Source organism: Trichomycterus rosablanca, chromosome 16 (genome assembly GCF_030014385.1).
Source record: "Trichomycterus rosablanca isolate fTriRos1 chromosome 16, fTriRos1.hap1, whole genome shotgun sequence".
NCBI classification, from domain to species: Eukaryota; Metazoa; Chordata; class Actinopteri; order Siluriformes; family Trichomycteridae; genus Trichomycterus; species Trichomycterus rosablanca.
In genome coordinates, this window is record NC_086003.1 from 11,669,643 (window position 1) to 11,689,790 (window position 20,148).

Genomic DNA, 20,148 nt, shown 5'->3' on the forward strand with positions numbered 1-20,148 from the left:
TGTGTGTGTGTGTGTGTGTGTGTGTGTGTGTGTGTGTGTCATTGGTAACATCACAATCTAAATGCAGAGTCAGGTGGTGAACATTAAGGATGCCATTAGTCCCAATAAAGCATGTCTACAGCAAAAGGTAGGTGTGCATTAAACCCACCACCTTTGGTGCTGTGCGTGTTTGTGCGTGTGCGTATGTGTGTGTGTCTGTTCTTGTTCACACACTTTAATTCACTCTAAACCTGTAATGCGTCTCCATACATCAGAGATCTGTTCTCATTGTGACCCGTAATTGGCCTGATGTAATGTGATTGACTGGTAAAGAAGAAGAATTGATCTTAAATGAATTGTGATGGATTGTAGGATGATACTGATTCAGTTGGTTTGATTGATCGGTCTGGACTCCAAATAAGTGATCGCATACATTACATCTGTGTCTGCGAGTCAGGGACTGGAAACCAAATACAGACAAAAGGCAAAATAACCAAAATACCGCACTTACGGTATTTGGTACACACTTTCTCCTAAGCGACTTTCTATTGTGATCATATACAATACAAGTAATCAAGGATTAATGCTTAAACCAGCATCCTTTGGATTACTCATTCAGTACTTTAATTGCTATGCTATCACTGCCCTACTGCTAATACATAAATAGGAGTTTAAAATGTCAAAATCACAGTTCATTTTAATTTTGTCAATCGGTTATCAGCAGATTGTTAATTAATCACATGTATGAGCTTTAAAAAATGATCAAAACACATTAATATTTGAGGTTTTAAAGCAACACAAGCCAACTAACAACATTCCAAAGATGGACTTTCATGGGTGCCTGAATTGCAGTTGCATCTCTGTGTATGTTCTTTAGCCTAGATATACAGAATACATTTTACTGTGAGGTACAGTATTTTAGGTCTGTCTTATGATACTTGTTGTAAAATGTAGGATGGCAAATTAACTACCATGCAACAAAAAAACCATCCAGCATGGTTGATTTACTATCTATATTCGCAGTGAGTCAGGAATAAATCATTAATTCAAACATGTGGTTCAATCATCTCAGTTAAACCTGACTAGGGTTTACTAGGAACGTTTTATAAGTAGTACTCCTGGTTATTTTGGGCACTTGAATATGAATGCCGCCTGCAAACAATTTAAAAATTGAATAAAAAAGAGCAATCATTTAAAATACAGTAGTACCTTGTAGCCCAACAGCCCTCAAACTCAAAATCTTCGTCGAGAGATTTGTACCCTTAAACTCGACGTGTGTGCGACTGCTTTGTTCAGCACTTGAGTGTTGCAGTAAAACATAACTAATTGTATTTCATGTTTTTAAATATTACATTTGTGTTATTTTCAGTCTATTCGTGTCAAAAACAACCCCATTATTTTACATTAACTTTAATTATATGCAGTTTCACAGGACCATGGAACACATTAACAGGTTTCCTATACATCCTTATGGAAAAAAATACACCTTTTAAACTTACTCCCAGAACCAATTGAAGTTGAGTTTCAAGGTACCACTGTACCTTGAAATATATTTGTATATGTATAAGGTTTCAAATAAAACAGTTAGGGATGGAGGTCTAAATTACCTTCACACTTTAGATAAATATCTGATCAGGGTTAGGTATGGGAAAACAAATAACCTCTAATTAAATAGATAATATGGTTTACCATTCAAACTTATTATTATGTCTGTAAAACCATGTTTTTCCAAGGCATATATTTGCTAATTATCTAAGAATTAGAATAATGGGCATATCAGACTTATAAATAGATTGTTACAAGCAGGTGTGTATATGAAGTCTGACCTGCATTAGAGTTCAGCTCTTCATTCTCAGACTCTGTGCCGTTCTGGCTGTTCACTCCATGGATGCTGTTCATTGCCATCAGCTTCATCTTCTGAAGTTTCATCGCCTCTGCCATGGCTGCTGCTGTTAGACCTGCAAGTCATGCCAAAACGCATATAAACATACTGACTCTCCAACAGTACAGGTCAATCATTTATTCATTTTAACAGATTTAGGTAAAACACTGGGGTAGAAGTTTCAAATTAATACTGAAGAGAAGACAGATATACAGGAAGGAAGGATGTTCATCCCACAGGGTCACAAGCCTACTTTGTAACCAGCATATGTGAGAAAACTCAGGCGGAAAACTTAGATAAAGATTCCTCTTTTTTCCAGGCATGTCCTCTTTTTTGGACCTAAAAAATGCATCCTGTCGTTCGGCTTTTGTAGTCTGTGTGCGCTATTCTTTGTGTGTTTTTGCTCTGATTTCACCTTTCTCTTTAGGTCTCGCCTTTTTCGCACTTTTCTTAAAAATGCCCAAGCGCAATTGAAAATTCACAGACAAATTACAGAAAAAAATCAGTGTTTTTGTCTTGATCTGCTTGGGAAGCAGAAGTTTTTTTTGCTAGTTATAACTTTCAGTTCAATTAAATTTTGTGTTTGTATGATTTGTGTAAATTATATTTATTCAAATTATCCTCCAGGCCACCCAAGAAGGATGGGTCCCTGCTGAGTCTGGTTCTACTCAAAGTTTCTTCCTGTAATTTTAAGAGAGTTTTTCCTTGCCACTGTCGCTTTCGGATTGCTCAATAGGGGTTTTTGGTCTGTTGGTCCTGGATTCTGTAAAGTTGCTTTGAGACAATGTCCATTGTAGAAAGCGCTATATAAATAAATTTTGACTTGACTTGACTTGCAGAATGCTTTACCTGCAAAGCTGAGTGTCAAATAAAGGTTCCAGTTCAGCAAAACACAAAACTGCATTTGATAGTTGTTTTGTTAAAAGTAACTGTTTATTTATTAAAGTTCAGTAGCATAGCTGCATGGTTTTTGATGCATTTGTCAAATATTTAAACCCCTAATTTATACACATTGCCATGGTGCCACCAATTACATGCCACCCGAACCTGCCATCCTGCCAAGTGTCCTCTTTTTTGAAAACCAAAATATGGTTACCCTAACAAACAGTAAAAACAGAGCTACCACAATACTAGCTTTCTGTTCCACCAGTGTGTTATAACCCATGTTCTCTGAAAAATACTTAACAAAAAGAGGAAGTCTCAAACCAGGGGTGGCTATACTGTAAAATAAGTGGAGCGGCTACTCCACCAACTGACACAAGGTATTCCACAAGATCTGAGTGTGTCTGTGAGAATTATAGCCCATTCACTCAAAAGATCATTTGTAAGGTCAGGCACTGATGTTGGATAAGAAGGCCTGGCTCGCAAATGCCATTAAATTTATACCTAAGACATTAAACAAGGGAGAAATAAGAACACTGTGCAGTCCACTGAAGTATCCACAATGTTTTAATTAATAAAACTGATTTTATACATGTGTTAGCAACTAAATAATTAGGAACAGAATCCATGCCTGTAACAGGTGTATAAAATCAATTATATAAAAAAAATGTATGTAATTCAAACCTAGTGGATTGTAACTGATGCATTATGAGGGGCAAATCCATATTAATGCCTGTGGTTTGGAATAGGATTCAACAGGAACAATAAGATCCAAGAAGCTCACGGTCAGGTGTCTAGACACTTTTGGCCCTAAAGTGTATGTGTAAACATCAGTAAATTTTATTAAAAGTAGTCATTTAACATAATAAAGGTTGATTACTGGGAATATTTACAATTATGATTCTTTTTTTTACAGCAACTAAGTCATTTGGATCCACTTCACGAAGCCAAACATAATTGATTTCTACTACATATTGACTGCAACTGGAGAATCATTTGTATTTTTCACGGTTCAGGCTTCAGTGTTTTTGCTGAAATGTGATTATCTTCAGCAGCGAGGGATACAGTATCTCCAGAGAGGCCGAATCAGAGCCTAACTGAGCCCCAACAAAACCTTTTCCTCTGGAGGCTGATCTGGTGCGACTAGTCCGACTGCCTTCCTCGTCCTCGTAGTTCTGTCTCTGAGCGTATCCGTTTCCCAGAGGACTTCCCGACTCCTGCGCAGTCTTCCTGAGCCCTACCTTCAGCTCATCAAGGACTTCACAACCCCGGAAGCCATCATCGCTCAGCCCAATTAGGCCCCTAATTAATTCAATTAAACGACGGAGGGGCCGCATTAAGTGATTCATTAAGTGATGTTGCCCGGCCTTTCTTCCGCACTACACCGACGTCTTTACAACCTATTTTGGTTGGAAAAATAAGAATGTGAAGGTTTGTGTCCTTCAGCTTTTTTTGTCCCCAGGTTCAGAACGGATGTCACCTTGATCTAATTCATTAGCACTATTGCCTGCGGAACATGTGTCAAAGTACAAAAAAAGACTGTTTGGAGTCTAGCTCAGTTGGCAAAGAACATGGCACACTTTTGTTCTTTTTTTGTTCTTTCCTGCTGAGGAAGCTCGTAAAGCAAAGCTCTTAACTAAAATTACCATCAGCACTACAGGAGTGCAGAAGGTATTTCAACAGTCAAGGTCAATTATCAGCACTGTTGCTTATTTATAACCATATATCACATAATAAAAATACATATTCATCTAAATTATATTCGATATTTAATGTTTATAATATGAAAGTTTTATTTTAATAGTTATTTCATGGGTTCTTTTTTTTTTTTTATAATTTTTTCCCACTTTTCCCCCCAATTCTCTCCCCTAATCTAGTCGTGTCCAATTACCCTGATTATGTCCTCTATACTGATTCGACCCTTCATCGCTGACTGAGGACGCCTCTCAACAGAACAGAATGCTAGCTAACCGACCATGAAAGAATAATGGTATGTTAATTATTACTTTTAAATATTTAAGTTAAATTTTAGATTCTGCCTGGAACTGCACAATAATGGTTTCATGAATACACCCCATCTCAGGATCCCCACGTGTGATCCAAACTCCAAGGTTGAGAACCAATGATAAAGGTTTTGATATTTATCACCAAGTTAACAATTTTTTTAAACATTCAATTCCATCTAAAATAAAGTATTTATTGGCAAACACACTCCAAACACACAACTCCTTAACTAGCTGGCATTATTTATTCCTAGCCTTCAAATTAGGGCTGAACGATTTTGCAAAAAAAAAAAAATCTCGATTATTTTAAAATTATAACCAATTCTCAATTACGATTTCGATTTTTTTGTTCTTGTATAATGCAATTGAAATAAGTTAATAAGTTAAATAATTTAAAAGACTGCAGAAGTGCAAAAATAGTAACAGCACCGCCTATAATTATCCTTTTAAGGGACTCAAAATTTATAACAATAACGATATCACAAAAATTCACAATAATTAAAACAAAATAGAAATCTGAATTATCTATATCCTTTACAACAGGGGTGTCAAACTCATTTTCACCGAGGGCCATATCAGCATTATTGTGGCCCACAAAGGGCCGATTGTAACGTATTCTGCTGTGATTGCAGTCTGTTGTTTTTCTTGGAGGCTAAATTCTGCATTCATATTGTCCTCCTTTACCACAGACACGGCCTCATAACACAAGAGACGGTGCGTCTCTTCCTGAAGCACAAACTTGTTTTCATTTTCATTAAATTTCCTCCTTCTGCTTAATTTTCTTAATTATCTTCTTGTACATTTTGGGATTATGTGTAAATATTTCTTAACATCATCTACTAGCGGGATGTGTCACTTTGCAGGTCACAAAATCAGCATGCATTTTGAGAGATGCAGTTAATGTAGGATTTTACAGTGTATTTTAAGACAACTGTTCTGCCCTCACTAATAGTTTATCCCCCTTGCTCAGCTAGACAGACAGACAGACAGACAGACAGCTCCCGTCAGAATACAGTCGGTTTTATTTGCTTGCCAGCTGTGTGATACACTGTGTGCACCAGAATGAAGTAAAAATACAAACAATAAAAACAATAAAGAACTTAATACAGTAAAAGCACACAGCTGTAGTCAAGTGTTACATCTGGTACAATATGAGATTTAACCAAACGTAAAATAGCGCTGACGAGTTATCATTTTGTGTAAAGATACTAATTGCTATAGTAACGTAACAACAGTATTTAATTAAGGTAAATTTGTAACTAAAACGCTGTGATATACTCACTCAACATTTACAAACAACTGAGAATATAAACGCCACTACTTACAGACAATGCTTTGGTATTATATTGCAAAATAATTATTTATATTTATTATTATTGTTTACATTACTACCCGCATTCGTTTGCCGTAAAAGTCACATGGCTTCTCAGCGAAGGTCAAAGTTAGTTGCCATGACTACGATGTCACCGGTTGCCGTTTAAAGGCGCAGGACTCCCATTAAATTATAAGCGCGTCTCTGTACCTACTTGAACCATCACAACAATCATACAGTCGTTTCAGCTCTCGCGGGCCACATAAAATGACGTGGCGGGCCGGATGTTTGAAACCCCTGCTTTACAAGAATAGCTCACAAACAACTCACTTTAAATAATGTGCAGCAGAACCTCCTTACATTAGGAAAAGAACTACAAAAAGTTATTTACATGTTTCGTAAAAGGAACACGAGCCTGTACTGTGCTGTTTCCACCACTGAGTGAGTCTGTATCAGTATCTATACTGGGGGGGCATCAAGTAGTCACTCTGCTCAGCTTTGATTTTGTCCTCTTGTGACTCTGGGGGGTGGATGGAGGGGGCAAGTTCTGCTTCTAACAATATGGACTACAATTCCCATGCTCCCACGGACTCTCATGTGACTATCACATGTCCCGGTCAGCCAATCCTGATCGCGCTCATCGGCTCCGGAGTTTTGTTTCAGTTCGGCGGTGTTTGATTCAGTGACTCTTATTTGAACTCTGTTTGTGTCTCGTTTTGCCGATCGTGTTTGCGCTCCTTATTTCTGAACTTAACCGTTACTGTGTATAATCCTTGTTGTCTTCCGTTTACTGTTTTAGTTTATCCTCTGGTTTTGGACTCTACCTGATTTTGTACACTGTTTTTGCCCTTTTAATATTAAACTTACCCTGATTTATAATCCGCGAGCGTCTGGTCAGTTTCTGCTGTGTGACATGTTGGTATTTTAATTAAAATATAAAGTACATAAACAATCGTGATTGTCACATTTCTAACATCGGGTGAAAACGTTCATGCGAATTAACCGAATTAATCGTGAAAATCGCCCAGCCCTAGTTAAAATCATATGAACTTGTAACTGAAGCCAGAACTGAGTGTGTTTTTATTCAGTCATTTACTTTCTTAATAATTCTTCCTTTATTCATTCTTTTGTTCATCATTTTTACTAACCGCTTTAGCCTAGTCTAGAGTGCTGTAGAGTTCTGATGGGTCCAAAGCAGCCCAGAAATGCTGTATGCAAGCACATATGAGCAATTTAGAGTAGCCAATCTATCCTCTGCAACCATCTATGGTTGTAAATAAACTTGCCATGAAGCACAGCAGGTACTGTTGGTGCCATACAGTTCCAGTGAATCAGGTATGGCATTTTGTATGGTCTACCCATGTCTGTGTGGGTTTTCTCTGGGTACCTACCAAAGTAGCCAGCCCATGGATTATTTCATTCATTGTTCTACAATTACTATTTTTTATTTTTTTAATAATTTTATTTGAAGGGCAGTTGTAGCCTAGCGATTAAGGTACTGGCCTAGTAAGCAAAAGGTCGCTGGTTCAAACGCCACCACTGCCAGGTTGCCACTGTTGGGCCTTTGAGCAAGGCCCTTAACCCTCAATTGCTTAGACTGTATACTGTAAGTCATGTATAAAAGCGTCTGCTAAATGCCGAAAATGTAAATGTAATATTTAATTAGATTAATTACATAAGTGGGTTCAAACCCTACACATAAACAAAGTGCCAAAATCCACTACTGATGCACTACTAATCCACACTTCTTTCCTTCAATAGATAAATTGATGTGTGATGCTCTGCAATGGATTAGAACTCTGTGTAAAGTGTATCAAAGTGCTTCTAGGATACTGCAACTCTTACCAGGTTACTAAAGATGAATGGATATAAACTATCTCTGTGATACCTTGATATGCTTTTTATCAACTGATCAACAAGTCATCCTTCCATACTAAAAACTTGCAAACAAGCAACTGACCGATGGGACACGTTGTATATGAAACGGCAGGGTTAAGCAAGAGAAGGAGATAAAAGCACAACAAGAACGTTATCTGACACTGTGTGAAGGAGAAAGCCTGGAGATCAAACGGCATAAGCAACAGTAATTGATGTCTAAGAAAAGTCATGACCCAGAGAAACAGGAGCCAAGGCTTAAAAGGCAAGAGCCATCTTTGCAAGGCATGAACAAACAGATTGCTTATTGTTTGCCTTTTCAGGTCTACAACTCCATCATCATACTTCTGCCTTTGAACACTAAAGGCCTTCGACACTGTACGGATGGGATAAATCGAGTGTGCTAGGCCATGCAAAGAGGTCAGGTGGACCCATCCATTCTGTTTTCAGGTCCATCTGAGCTAAACTTGATAGTGGTTAACTCAGTGGAGATACACTGAAGATAAAGACTGGACAAAGGCTTTTATAGCTCGGCCACTGTGTGTATAGTGTGTATAGTGTATAGTGTATAGTGTCAGAGTGGTCAGAGCCAGTTCAAATTCCTTTTGTGTGGTTGAATCGACCTCTTTTTTCCTCAAAACCGAGACAACAATGTCTCATTTAATTAAAGAGTGGTATGAGAGGTTGATTTTAGAGGTAAAATCGGGGTCTAAAAAGCTTCTTTTGATCTCCAAGTCGGTGAACGTTACATCAGCAGATTAATTTCAGCTTTCAAAGGGTCACTGTTTTTGGCAGCTTGATGAGTTCAGGGCTTTTTTGTGTCTTTGCAGCATTAATGAAATTGCTGCTTCTTGGGGTCAAAAGTGGAGGTATGTACCACCTGAGAATGTTGGTTTCAGATGTCGGTTTCTGCTGAGTTTCAGGAGAGAGGCAAAATAGTTAAATCAGTTACTCTCATCAAAACCTTTTTAAGAAACTTGTATGTCTGTGTGGTTGAGGAGGAAGAGGAAGGTAAGCTTGTGTGTGTTACACTGCAATATGGTGTGTTTTTTTAATGTAATTAATAAGTATTTGATTTACTTTGTATAGGCTAGCCCAACATATATGCAGTGTTCTGCTATTAAAACAAAGCTATGTACTTAAAATGGTACTGCACAGGTTTGAATGGTTCAGTTTCACAGGAAGCTTGTACCAATAAATAAATAAATCTTGACCTGCATCATTACCAATTGGTTTAAAGTTCTTCCAATTTTGTATATTGTTTCCTATTACAGTTCTTCTGCCACTAGAACCCATCTCCTTTAATGTGTGAATTTGCCAGCCACTTCTTTTTACCAGCTAGCGAAAGACTTTCTTAAACAGCTGTACACGTCAAAATGTAGTAGTACATTCTTCTACTACTCATGTTGGCACTTTGACCGGACAGCAGGAGTCATTGTTACAGTGGCAATGATATCTTTTGTCCCACAGACACATGCAGTCTAGTCTGTTATTGAGACCTTAACTTGGGAGATCAGACTCTCTGCAGTGGTGGGCTAGCAGTGGTGCCACCCAAGGACCAAAGTTACTTAATATATTTAGTTGATGCCATATTGAAAATAGCCACTAATACCAACAGCTCAGGTGGAGAAGACATTTCAATAGATGTGTTGTCTTTACACAGACACATAGTGGGTGGCATATCTATTCATTTATTTATTTATTCATTCATCTTAAATACTCTTTGAAGCAGTTGCATCAGTATGATCAGAACCTTCAAGCAGATCAATTCAAATGATAAAAACCACCAAGTAGTCTAATTTATTGCTGGAATGTGGTTAACAATGTCAGTCCACCATAAGTCATGAGCTTAGACAAAAAAAAGAGTTCCTGCTTTTTTCTTCATGAAATGAGCAACACATTTCAGTAATTCCATGGTGTTGATTTTGGAGCTGTGTTTTTCTTGTTTGGCAGCTTTTAAGCCCTTTTTTGACAAAGTTGTATGTGTTTCGGTAAATAATCAGAGAAATAAGAAGACTCAGTTTCAAGACTCATTTACATTACGTTTGTGGCATTTAGCAGACACTTTTATAGAAGAATGCCTATATTTGTCATATATACATATACAGTACAGGTGTACAGTACAATGAAATTCTTTCTTTGCGTATCCCAGCTTGTTTGAAAGCTGGGGTCAGAGTGCAGTGTCAGCCATCGTACGGCGTCCCTGGAGCAGAGAGAGTAAGGGGCCTTGCCCAACAGTGGCTGCATGACAGAGCTGGGAATTTTCAGTTTATAGCCCAACACTAGGCTACCACTGTCCAAAGTGACTTACACTTATGACTGATACAGTCTGAGCAATTAAGGCCAACAGTGGCAACTTGGTGGTGGCGGGGCATGAACCAGCAACCATCTAATTACTAGTCCAGTACTAGTAGACTCAATAAAAACCACGAGACTCAATGAATCACAAGAATTAATTACTCAAGACTCAATGATTTAAGACTCAGTGACTCAAACCTTAATGACTCGAGACTCAATGAAACCTCAAGACCTAGGAACCTGGGTTTAACCCTCATCTTGGGTCACTGTGTAAAGACAGACTACTACTATTGCTAAAATAATAATGTTATTGTAATTGTAGCATTTTTTCAGGCACTATTCTGTTAATGCCGGGTCTCAGGTCAATAATGTCTCAGCTTTGATGGCTGGTGACAGGAATGAGATGGTGAGTTGATGCTCGGTCAGTCCATGGTGGCATTGTGTGTGTGATTACTTTTAATTTATGTTTAATTTAATTGTTTAACTATTGTTTTGTTTGCTTGTATGGTGATGTTTATTGATTGCATTAATTTAAAGATGGTTTTCAGATAGTGGTTGCTTCATTAAATTATCAAAGACAGGTTGTGTGTGTGTGTGTGTGTGTGTGTGTGTGTTGTGTGTGTTTTACTGGGAAACTCAAACTAAAGTTCAGAGTAAAATGCAGTGCTATTTGGCCCTAAACAGACACTACAGGGCAGCAGATTATATCTGTGCACAGTATCCGACCCTAAATTAAGAAACACCTTGATGAGGTACAGACTGAGCACACACGACCTGGCCGTGGAGATGGGGCGACACACCCGGTCCTGGCTGCCCCTGGAGGAGAGGCTGTGCCAGCACTGCACTCTCAGTACAGTAGAGACGGAGCTGCACTTCCTCACTCAATACACCAAATACCACCACATCCGCTCCCAATTCTTCCCCAAATTTAATAACATTATCCTCGACTTTAACTTCCTCCCAGACCCTGACAAACTGCCCCACCTACTGGGGGAGCACAGAGAGAGCCACACACACACACACCTGCCACCAGGTGAGGGACAGTGGGTGACCCTGTCTCTCTCTCACACACAAGCTTTGGCAATACGGCTGTCCATATTTTGTCATGCCAAAGCTACATTTGAGTTTGAGTGTGTGTGTGTTGTATAAATGTAACTTTCATGGTAAAATACTATAAAATTCACTGGATCCAATATTAATTGCAAAAAAAGTGCTCAAATGTTGAAGAAACCCTTATTCATGTACTTTAGTGACTTAGTTTCAGAGGTAAATGTGCAGCATAAATAATTACATGAACAATTTCGTTATTAAAAACCCAGTCATACTGCGCAACAACTCTAAACTGGCCTAACTTTTATTACCAGCATGAATCATGATGTGATCACATTCCTCCAGATGTACACTTTCTGCAGTCAGTCTGTTTAACCATCGTCCTAATGCAGTCCGAGTCACTGGACTTCCCCCCACTGCAAATATTTATAGGCAGCGTCCCTCTATCAGTGATGCACTGTGTCTCTCCAGTCAGCTGGAAGAAAAGCCCCACTGAACAATCGCACAAACACAGTGGCTCTGGCATTCGTATACGAGAACGCACACAAAAGGAAGAGAGGGAAAAAAAAGAAACACAGATGGAGAATGATTGAAAAAGATCGCCTGTGAGAACAAGCCTGTAAAGATCACAAAAAGGGTCACCCGAGCACTCTCATCCCTCGCCCACTGCACACATTGTTGAATTCTGCATTTCTCTCTTTCGTCTGGGACGGGGGGTGGAGAGGAAGGACTCTTTTTTTACTTTGTCAAAAGAACAAGAAGAAGTATCAGATTTGTGCCAGATAGAGACAGAAAGTGAAATCCGCTTTGGAATCCGCAAATAAAAACGGGATGAGATGAACACGCAACAAAGGCGGGTAGCCGGCGGGTGAAATCGGACCCACAAGCTTTTCAGCCCTGGATGATGTGAATAGAAGAACAGCAAGAAATAGTGCATGCAAAAAGAAGTTAAACAAAAGCTGGAATGGACGGGAAATATATTTTTTCACTGTTTGGGTGATAAACTGGCATGGAAGACGGGGGCATAGGGTGATCGTACCTTGAATTCATTGGTACATAGTGTTATTACAGTGTCTGTGGTGCAATGGCAGCAGAAAACATCCAATAAACACCCAGTAAACACCAAATGAACTCAATAAAATGACCAAAAGAGTTATCATTACATTGCGTCAGGTGGCACAGTCATGGAGATGATGTCGCAAAGCAATATAAGTCCTAAGAGCCTGGGTTTGATCCTCATCTTGGGTCACTGTCTATGTAAAGACAAACCACTACTACTGCTATAATGATAACAGTTATAATGATTTCAGCATTCATAATACTCGGGCACCATTCTTTCAATGCCAGGTCTCATCTTTGATGGTTGAGACAGGAATGAGATGGTGAGCTGACGCTCGGTCAGTCCACAGTGGCTTTAAGAGTGTGTGTGTGAGCTCGAGCAGGAGAAGCGGGGTGTGTAATTACTTTTAATAAAGCCAGACGCTGATGTGGAGTTATGCCTTTATTAGAGACGAGATGAGCTCTCACGTACACACACACACACACACACACACACGTACAAGCATGGGAACAGGCGCATGGCTGCCCCAAACACGGTTTTAAGGGGAGGAAAGTTAAAGACAAGACTAAAGTGAATAAAAAATAAAAAATTTTAATGGTTATGGCAGGGTTATTACAGTTAATGATGTATACTAAAATTTAATCAAAAGCTTAAAAAATGGTAAAAAATTGGACCAATATTTTGTAAAATTAAGAATCATATGTAAAATAACTGTCCTTCTTCCTACAAGTTTTTTTTTATTCCTCTGAACATTTCCCTGACTTGGTATTAAGCTGGGTGTAAAAGGCTGCTATGCAAAGAGTGTCGTTCCACAACGTAGAGAGCCGAGTCCACTAAGTACCTTTGTTCTTTAAGCAATACTCTTTTTTTATTTATGCATTTTGCATTATGCTTTCTCTCTACTGATGCTGATCCCCGCCCTGATTGAGAAGAGAGAGACTAACACGCGCCCCCTCCGACACTTGTGCAGTAGCCAACTGCAGCTTTTCACCTGCACGAGGCGAGTTCATATGCGGATCAGCTTTGTGTACTGAGAGCCACACCCTGATCCCATCACTCAGCCAGCAGAGGTTGTAATTGCCTCAGTTATGAGGAGTCCCTATCCAGCTCCCACCCTATATGAACAATAGCCAATCGTTGTTCATACAGGCGCCCAGCCTGCCGGATGGCAGAGCTGAGTTTCAAACCGGCGAGTTCGAAATGTCAAGTCAAGTCAAATTTATTTATATAGCGCTTTTTACAATAGACATTGTCTCAAAGCAACTTTACAAAATCCAGGACCGACAGATACAAAAACCCCTGTTGAGCAAGCGAGGGTGACAGTGGCAAGGAAAAACTCCCTTAAAATTACAGGAAGAAACCTTGAGAGGAACCAGACTCAGCAGGGCCCATCCTTCTTGGGTAGTCTGGAGGACACTTTAAATGCATAAGATTTAGCAATAAATAAATAAGTAATAATAGAGTTATTATTCAGTCCAGTCTGTAATAAAGTATGTAGTGAGTTTTTGACATTCTTGGTGCAAACATGCCAGGTCCCAGGTGTGATAGCGTGTTTTACCACTGCGCCACCTGAGCGCCTAAGCAAACAAATTGTTAACACTCTAACCATGTCTTTATACTGGTATGCTGCTTGGGTGTAAGTCCTGGCTGAATTGGAATGCATGGATCTGAGACACACTCACGCTCACACTGCATTCTTACAGATGCTGTGAAAAGACATATAGACATACAGTAGTTCCTCAAAATAATGTGTGCACTGTATATGCCGTTCAGAAGAGAGGTAAAGCAAGTACAGTAATGTCAGAAAAAAGCCAAAATGCAGGGTGCATACATACTTGTACTGCCTGTCAACACTGCACGAAACAACAACCAACTTTGCATGAATGATACGTTAATACATTTTAATTTCCAGGTCCCTAAAATAAGAGTTTTCACCATTTAATCGCCCATTCTGTTCTCATATTGCATAATTATGTATGCACTGGGTAAAAAAGAGCTCTTTTACAATATAGAAAACTGCAGTCCAAGTGACCACAGGACCAAAGCAATAATCAGCCGATGCAGCGGCAGCAACTTGCATTTTTATATCGCATTAAGGTAAAATTACATTGCGCTTTTCTGCAGGAATTAGCTCTTAATTAACTTCCTGTAGCTGCAGCTGTTTGTTTTGAAAGTGTAAGGCAGAGAGAAAGGCAAGTAAAAATAGCAATAGCTCAGTGGTTAAAGTATTAGACTAGTAATCGGAAGATTGCTGGTTCGAGTACCACCAGCAAGTTGCCACTGTTGGGCCCCTGAGCCAGGCTGTTAACCCTCAATTGCCTAAACTATATTAAGTAATAATTGTACGTAACTTTGAATAAAAGCACCTGCTAATTTCTTAGAATTTGGCAGCCATAGGGTGCTACCCTTCCAGTTTGTACACTGGTCACAAGGCAGGAGTACTGTGGACAGAGAGCCGATCCTTCGCAGGGCATCGGCCATCTCCCAATCCCAGCTGAAATCCTAAAACAGCAGTGATGGGCTAGTGTAATAGACCGCTGTGCCACTTGACTGCCCCCGGTACACATACCCTTCTCAATTGTTAAATTTATCTACTGTGAAGTGTAAAAAACAGCCAGAATTAAATTGCAGCAAACCTAAAGTGCAGCAATCACTGAATTCCAAACTGCCTCCTAAACCAATGTAATTACAAGGGTTTATTTGTAAGCTTTGTAGATTTGCTATTTATGCTCCATGCCTGTTTACAGTACATAATGCCAAGCCTCAACTTCCAGTGAAGAAAAAATGTGTGCTTCAGGATACACATTTTTTAGAGAATTGTGTGCCTTAAAACTGCAAAACGGAGGTTCAAATGTGGACAGTGGCAGGGCAGTGGAGGCCACTGTTGGACCCCTAAGGACTCTTAACCCTCAATTTCTCAAAATATTGTATTCACTCACACTTTAAGTAGCACTGGGTAAAAGTGTCTTCTAAATATTGCAAATGTAAATATGATGTTAAGGTGTACCCATTTGATATAAATGTAAAAGTAAAATATTGACTGATATACACGGGTGGATATTTTCCCCCATTTCACAAACTTCACTATCTTTAAAGGAGAGTGAGGAATGGGCACTGCAAGTGAAAAGCAGTGGGATGGGAACTCTAAGCTGTGCTTGGTCTGTGGGAGTTTTGATCTGTACATGTCATCACCAGTCGTCTTAAAGGGGTGACGAGTTGTGGGTGGCAGAAACATTCGATTAATTACTTATTGTGAGAGCTCCCCAATGTGTCAAATGTGTTCTGTAGGATTCACTCCTGATATGTACTTTTTAACATCACCAACAAAGAGGGAAAAAATAAATAATAGTATACAGTACATGTATACATATATACACCGATCAGCCATAACATTAAAACCACTTCCTTGTTTCTACACTCACTGTCCATTTTATCAGCTCCACTTACCATACAGAAGCACTTTGTAGTTCTACAATTACTGACTGTAGTCCATCTGTTTCTCTGCATGCTTTGTTAGCCCCCTTTCATGCTGTTCTTTAATGGTCAGGACTCTCCCAGGACCACCACAGAGTAAGTATTATTTGGGTGGTGGGTCATTCTCAGCACTGCAGTGACACTGACATGGTGGTGGTGTGTTAGTGTGTGTTGTGCTGGTGGAGTTTTTAAACACCTCACTGTCACTGCTGGACTGAGAATAGTCCACCTACCAAAAATATCTAGCCAACATCGCCCCGTGGGCAGCGTCCTGTGACCACTGATGAATGTCTAGAAGATGACCAACTCAAACAGCAGCAATAGATGAGTGATCGTCTCTGACTTTACATCTACAGTGTGGATTAACTAGGTAGGAGAGTCTAATAGAGTGGACAGTGAGTGGACACGGTATTTAAAAACTCTAGCAGCGCTGCTGTGTCTAATCCACTCATACCAGCACAACACACACTAACACACCACCACCATGTCAGTGTCACTGCAGTGTGATCCACCACCTAAATAATACCTACTCTGTGGTGATTCTGTGGGGGAGAAAACAGACGGACTACAGTCAGTAATTGTAGAACTACAAAGTGCTTCTATATGGTAAGTGGAGCTGATAAAATGGACAGTGAGTGTAGAAACAAGAAGGTGGTTTTAATGTTATGGCTGATCAGTGTATATATATATATATATATATATACAGTGTATCACAAAAGTGAGTACACCCCTCACATTTCTGCAAATATTTTATTATATCTTTTCATGGGACAACACTATAGAAATAAAACTTGGATATAACTTAGAGTAGTCAGTGTACAGCTTGTATAGCAGTGTAGATTTACTGTCTTCTGAAAATAACTCAACACACAGCCATTAATGTCTAAATAGCTGGCAACATAAGTGAGTACACCCCACAGTGAACATGTCCAAATTGTGCCCAAAGTGTCAATATTTTGTGTGACCACCATTATTATCCAGCACTGCCTTAACCCTCCTGGGCATGGAATTCACCAGAGCTGCACAGGTTGCTACTGGAATCCTCTTCCACTCCTCCACGATGACATCACGGAGCTGGTGGATGTTAGACACCTTGAACTCCTCCACCTTCCACTTGAGGATGCGCCACAGGTGCTCAATTGGGTTTAGTCCATCACCTTTACCTTCAGCTTCCTCAGCAAGGCAGTTGTCATCTTGGAGGTTGTGTTTGGGGTCGTTATCCTGTTGGAAAACTGCCATGAGGCCCAGTTTTCGAAGGGAGGGGATCATGCTCTGTTTCAGAATGTCACAGTACATGTTGGAATTCATGTTTCCCTCAATGAACTGCAGCTCCCCAGTGCCAGCAACACTAATGCAGCCCAAGACCATGATGCTACCACCACCATGCTTGACTGTAGGCAAGATACAGTTGTCTTGGTACTTCTCACCAGGGCGCCGCCACACATGCTGGACACCATCTGAGCCAAACAAGTTTATCTTGGTCTCGTCAGACCACAGGGCATTCCAGTAATCCATGTTCTTGGACTGCTTGTCTTCAGCAAACTGTTTGCGGGCTTTCTTGTGCGTCAGCTTCCTTCTGGGATGACGACCATGCAGACCAAGTTGATGCAGTGTGCGGCGTATGGTCTGAGCACTGACAGGCTGACCTCCCACGTCTTCAACCTCTGCAGCAATGCTGGCAGCACTCATGTGTCTATTTTTTAAAGCCAACCTCTGGATATGACGCCGAACACGTGGACTCAACTTCTTTGGTCGACCCTGGCGAAGCCTGTTCCGAGTGGAACCTGTCCTGAAAAACCGCTGTATGACCTTGGCCACCATGCTGTAGCTCAGTTTCAGGGTGTTAGCAATCTTCTTATAGCCCAGGCCATCTTTGTGGAGAGCAACAATTCTATTTCTCACATCCTCAGAGAGTTCTTTGCCATGAGGTGCCATGTTGAATATCCAGTGGCCAGTATGAGAGAATTGTACCCAAAACACCAAATTTAACAGCCCTGCTCCCCATTTACACCTGGGACCTTGACACATGACACCAGGGAGGGACAACAACACATTTGGGCACAATTTGGACATGTTCACTGTGGGGTGTACTCACTTATGTTGCCAGCTATTTAGACATTAATGGCTGTGTGTTGAGTTATTTTCAGAAGACAGTAAATCTACACTGCTATACAAGCTGTACACTGACTACTCTAAGTTATATCCAAGTTTCATGTCTATAGTGTTGTCCCATGAAAAGATATAATGAAATATTTGCAGAAATGTGAGGGGTGTACTCACTTTTGTGATACACTGTATATATATATATATATATGATGTTATGTTGAGCTGTAGGTCTCACTGCTTGGGTTCACTTGTTGCCTTTACATCTGTTAAACTATACAAAGCCTGACTGACCCCTTTATTTTTAAACAATTAAACTAATAAAACATTTCTATTTTAAGGAGTAGTGCTCTTTTATTTTGGATAAAATGCTCCTTCCACAGGGTCTGAGGAGCGACTGAAGGGATGGATGACTGTGAAAAGTATGTAAATCATATTCTATGGCCTTCAGTGAGACTGAACTGAACACCTCACTGAGCACCTGACTGAACACCTGTGGGACATTTTGGACCAACGGCTAGACAACACTATTCACCACAAATATAAACAAAAAAAAATGAGGGAAAAGTTTAGGAAGAAGGATGTTTCACCTTTGCAGCTCACATTTAGACACTGAGGTGACTTTTAGACATGTGGTGGGTCAACGGCTTACTAAGACGTCATCTTTTCATTTGTCACCTGTCTGTATGTGAGATGCTCATTAGCATTCAGGCATTTAGCAGACGCTGTTGTTAGCGACTTACAATTGTAACAGAATTGGCAATTGAGGGTTGTTCAGATGTCTAACATTGCCCATTTTGACCTAACATCTGCAAATGAAAATGTTTTTACAATGTTTCAAGCTTCTTAGAACTTTGGTGCTTTTTAAAGAACCGAACAGTGTTTCCACCAGTTTTTGGGAGCCAAGGACGCGTCATTAATGGTGGGCGTTGCACAACAGAAGTTTTTATTGACAAACTGGAGATCCTCTGGCCATCTTTGCTCAACAAAGACTCAGCTTTTCCTGGATGCTGCTTTTGTAGCAAACCATGATTACAATCACCTGTTGACATCACCTGTTTGGAATCACATCATTATTTAGTTTTTTTTTACCTCATTACTAGGCCTAAATTGCCCCTGTCCCAACTTTTTTTAAATGTGTTGCAGGCCTAAAATGCAATAATGGAGGTATATTAGCAAATGAAATGAAGTTGAGCAGACAAAACATGAAATAGCTTGGGTTCAAACTGTCTACAATCAAATAAAAGTCAACGTAAGGAACACTGCATTTTTTATCTTATTTGCAAATTTTTCTGATTTGGGGTTGTAAATAGTTTAACATGATGGCGGATCGTGTAGTTTTATGCAAAAAAAAACAAGAATCGGGCACCCAGGTGGCGCAGCAGGATATTCCGCTAGCACACCAGCACTGATATTCTGAACTCCTCGGTGCTGCCATGTAGCGGGCATAATTGACAAGGCCTGCAGCAGCCACTAATTAGCCACCGTGTTTGCTAGGGCTCCGCTAGGACTGCGCACGGGTCGGAGGAGGCGTGAGAAGCAACATACCCTCCTCGAACGCAATCAGGGATCCACAGCGGAAAACTAGCAGCCACATAATTGGTATAAGGTTTGTCAGTATTTGTATATACATACATATTTGTATATGTATAAACTTTATTTATACATTTTATATTGTAAACTTTACAGCCATTGTTGCTTTGTTTATCCTTAACAATTTGACACACCCACTAATGAATCCACAGTTTTTTGGTGAAAACATGCTGAACCGGCTTCAAATTAAGTTCGCAAACTGGAATAGAGCCCATTATACATTTGACAAAAAGGCCTAACAGTGGCAACTTGGCTTATTCTGTACCTCAGTGCCTGAGCTACCACTGTTCTACATAAAATATGTAACTTTCTTTCTTGAATGGCTTTGACTTAATGCTATACGGTGTATGTAGTTGTACACACACACACACACACACACACACAGCAGAGCTGTGATCAGCAGTGATTCCTGGGCATCCCTTTAACCCCACAACCTTGTTAATGTTTCATAGAGAGAGCCACCAGAGTCCTCGCTGACTGATTCTTAATCTCACGACTTAGCAAAAATAAATGGGCCAAGTGTTCAAAGAGTAACGAAACACTGCTTACTGGGCAGAAGACTGGAAAGCACTTTTCCTCTCACTCTCCCGCTTTCTCAAACTCCATTTGCACACTTTCTCATTCCCCATATATTCTA

General features: G+C 39.9%; 1 protein-coding gene across 1 annotated transcript in view; it reads right to left on the minus strand.

Annotated features, from left to right (window-relative positions):
• Positions 1-20,148, minus strand: part of dacha (dachshund a) — a 255,396-nt gene that overhangs the window by 91,035 nt on the left and 144,213 nt on the right. Inside the window, exons 3-4 of the mRNA XM_063011819.1 lie at positions 19,891-19,920; positions 1,806-1,937 (exon numbers count right to left, since the gene is read on the minus strand). Of these exons, the coding sequence (XP_062867889.1) occupies positions 1,806-1,937; positions 19,891-19,920 (162 nt within the window). The remainder of the gene's footprint in view (positions 1-1,805; positions 1,938-19,890; positions 19,921-20,148) is intronic.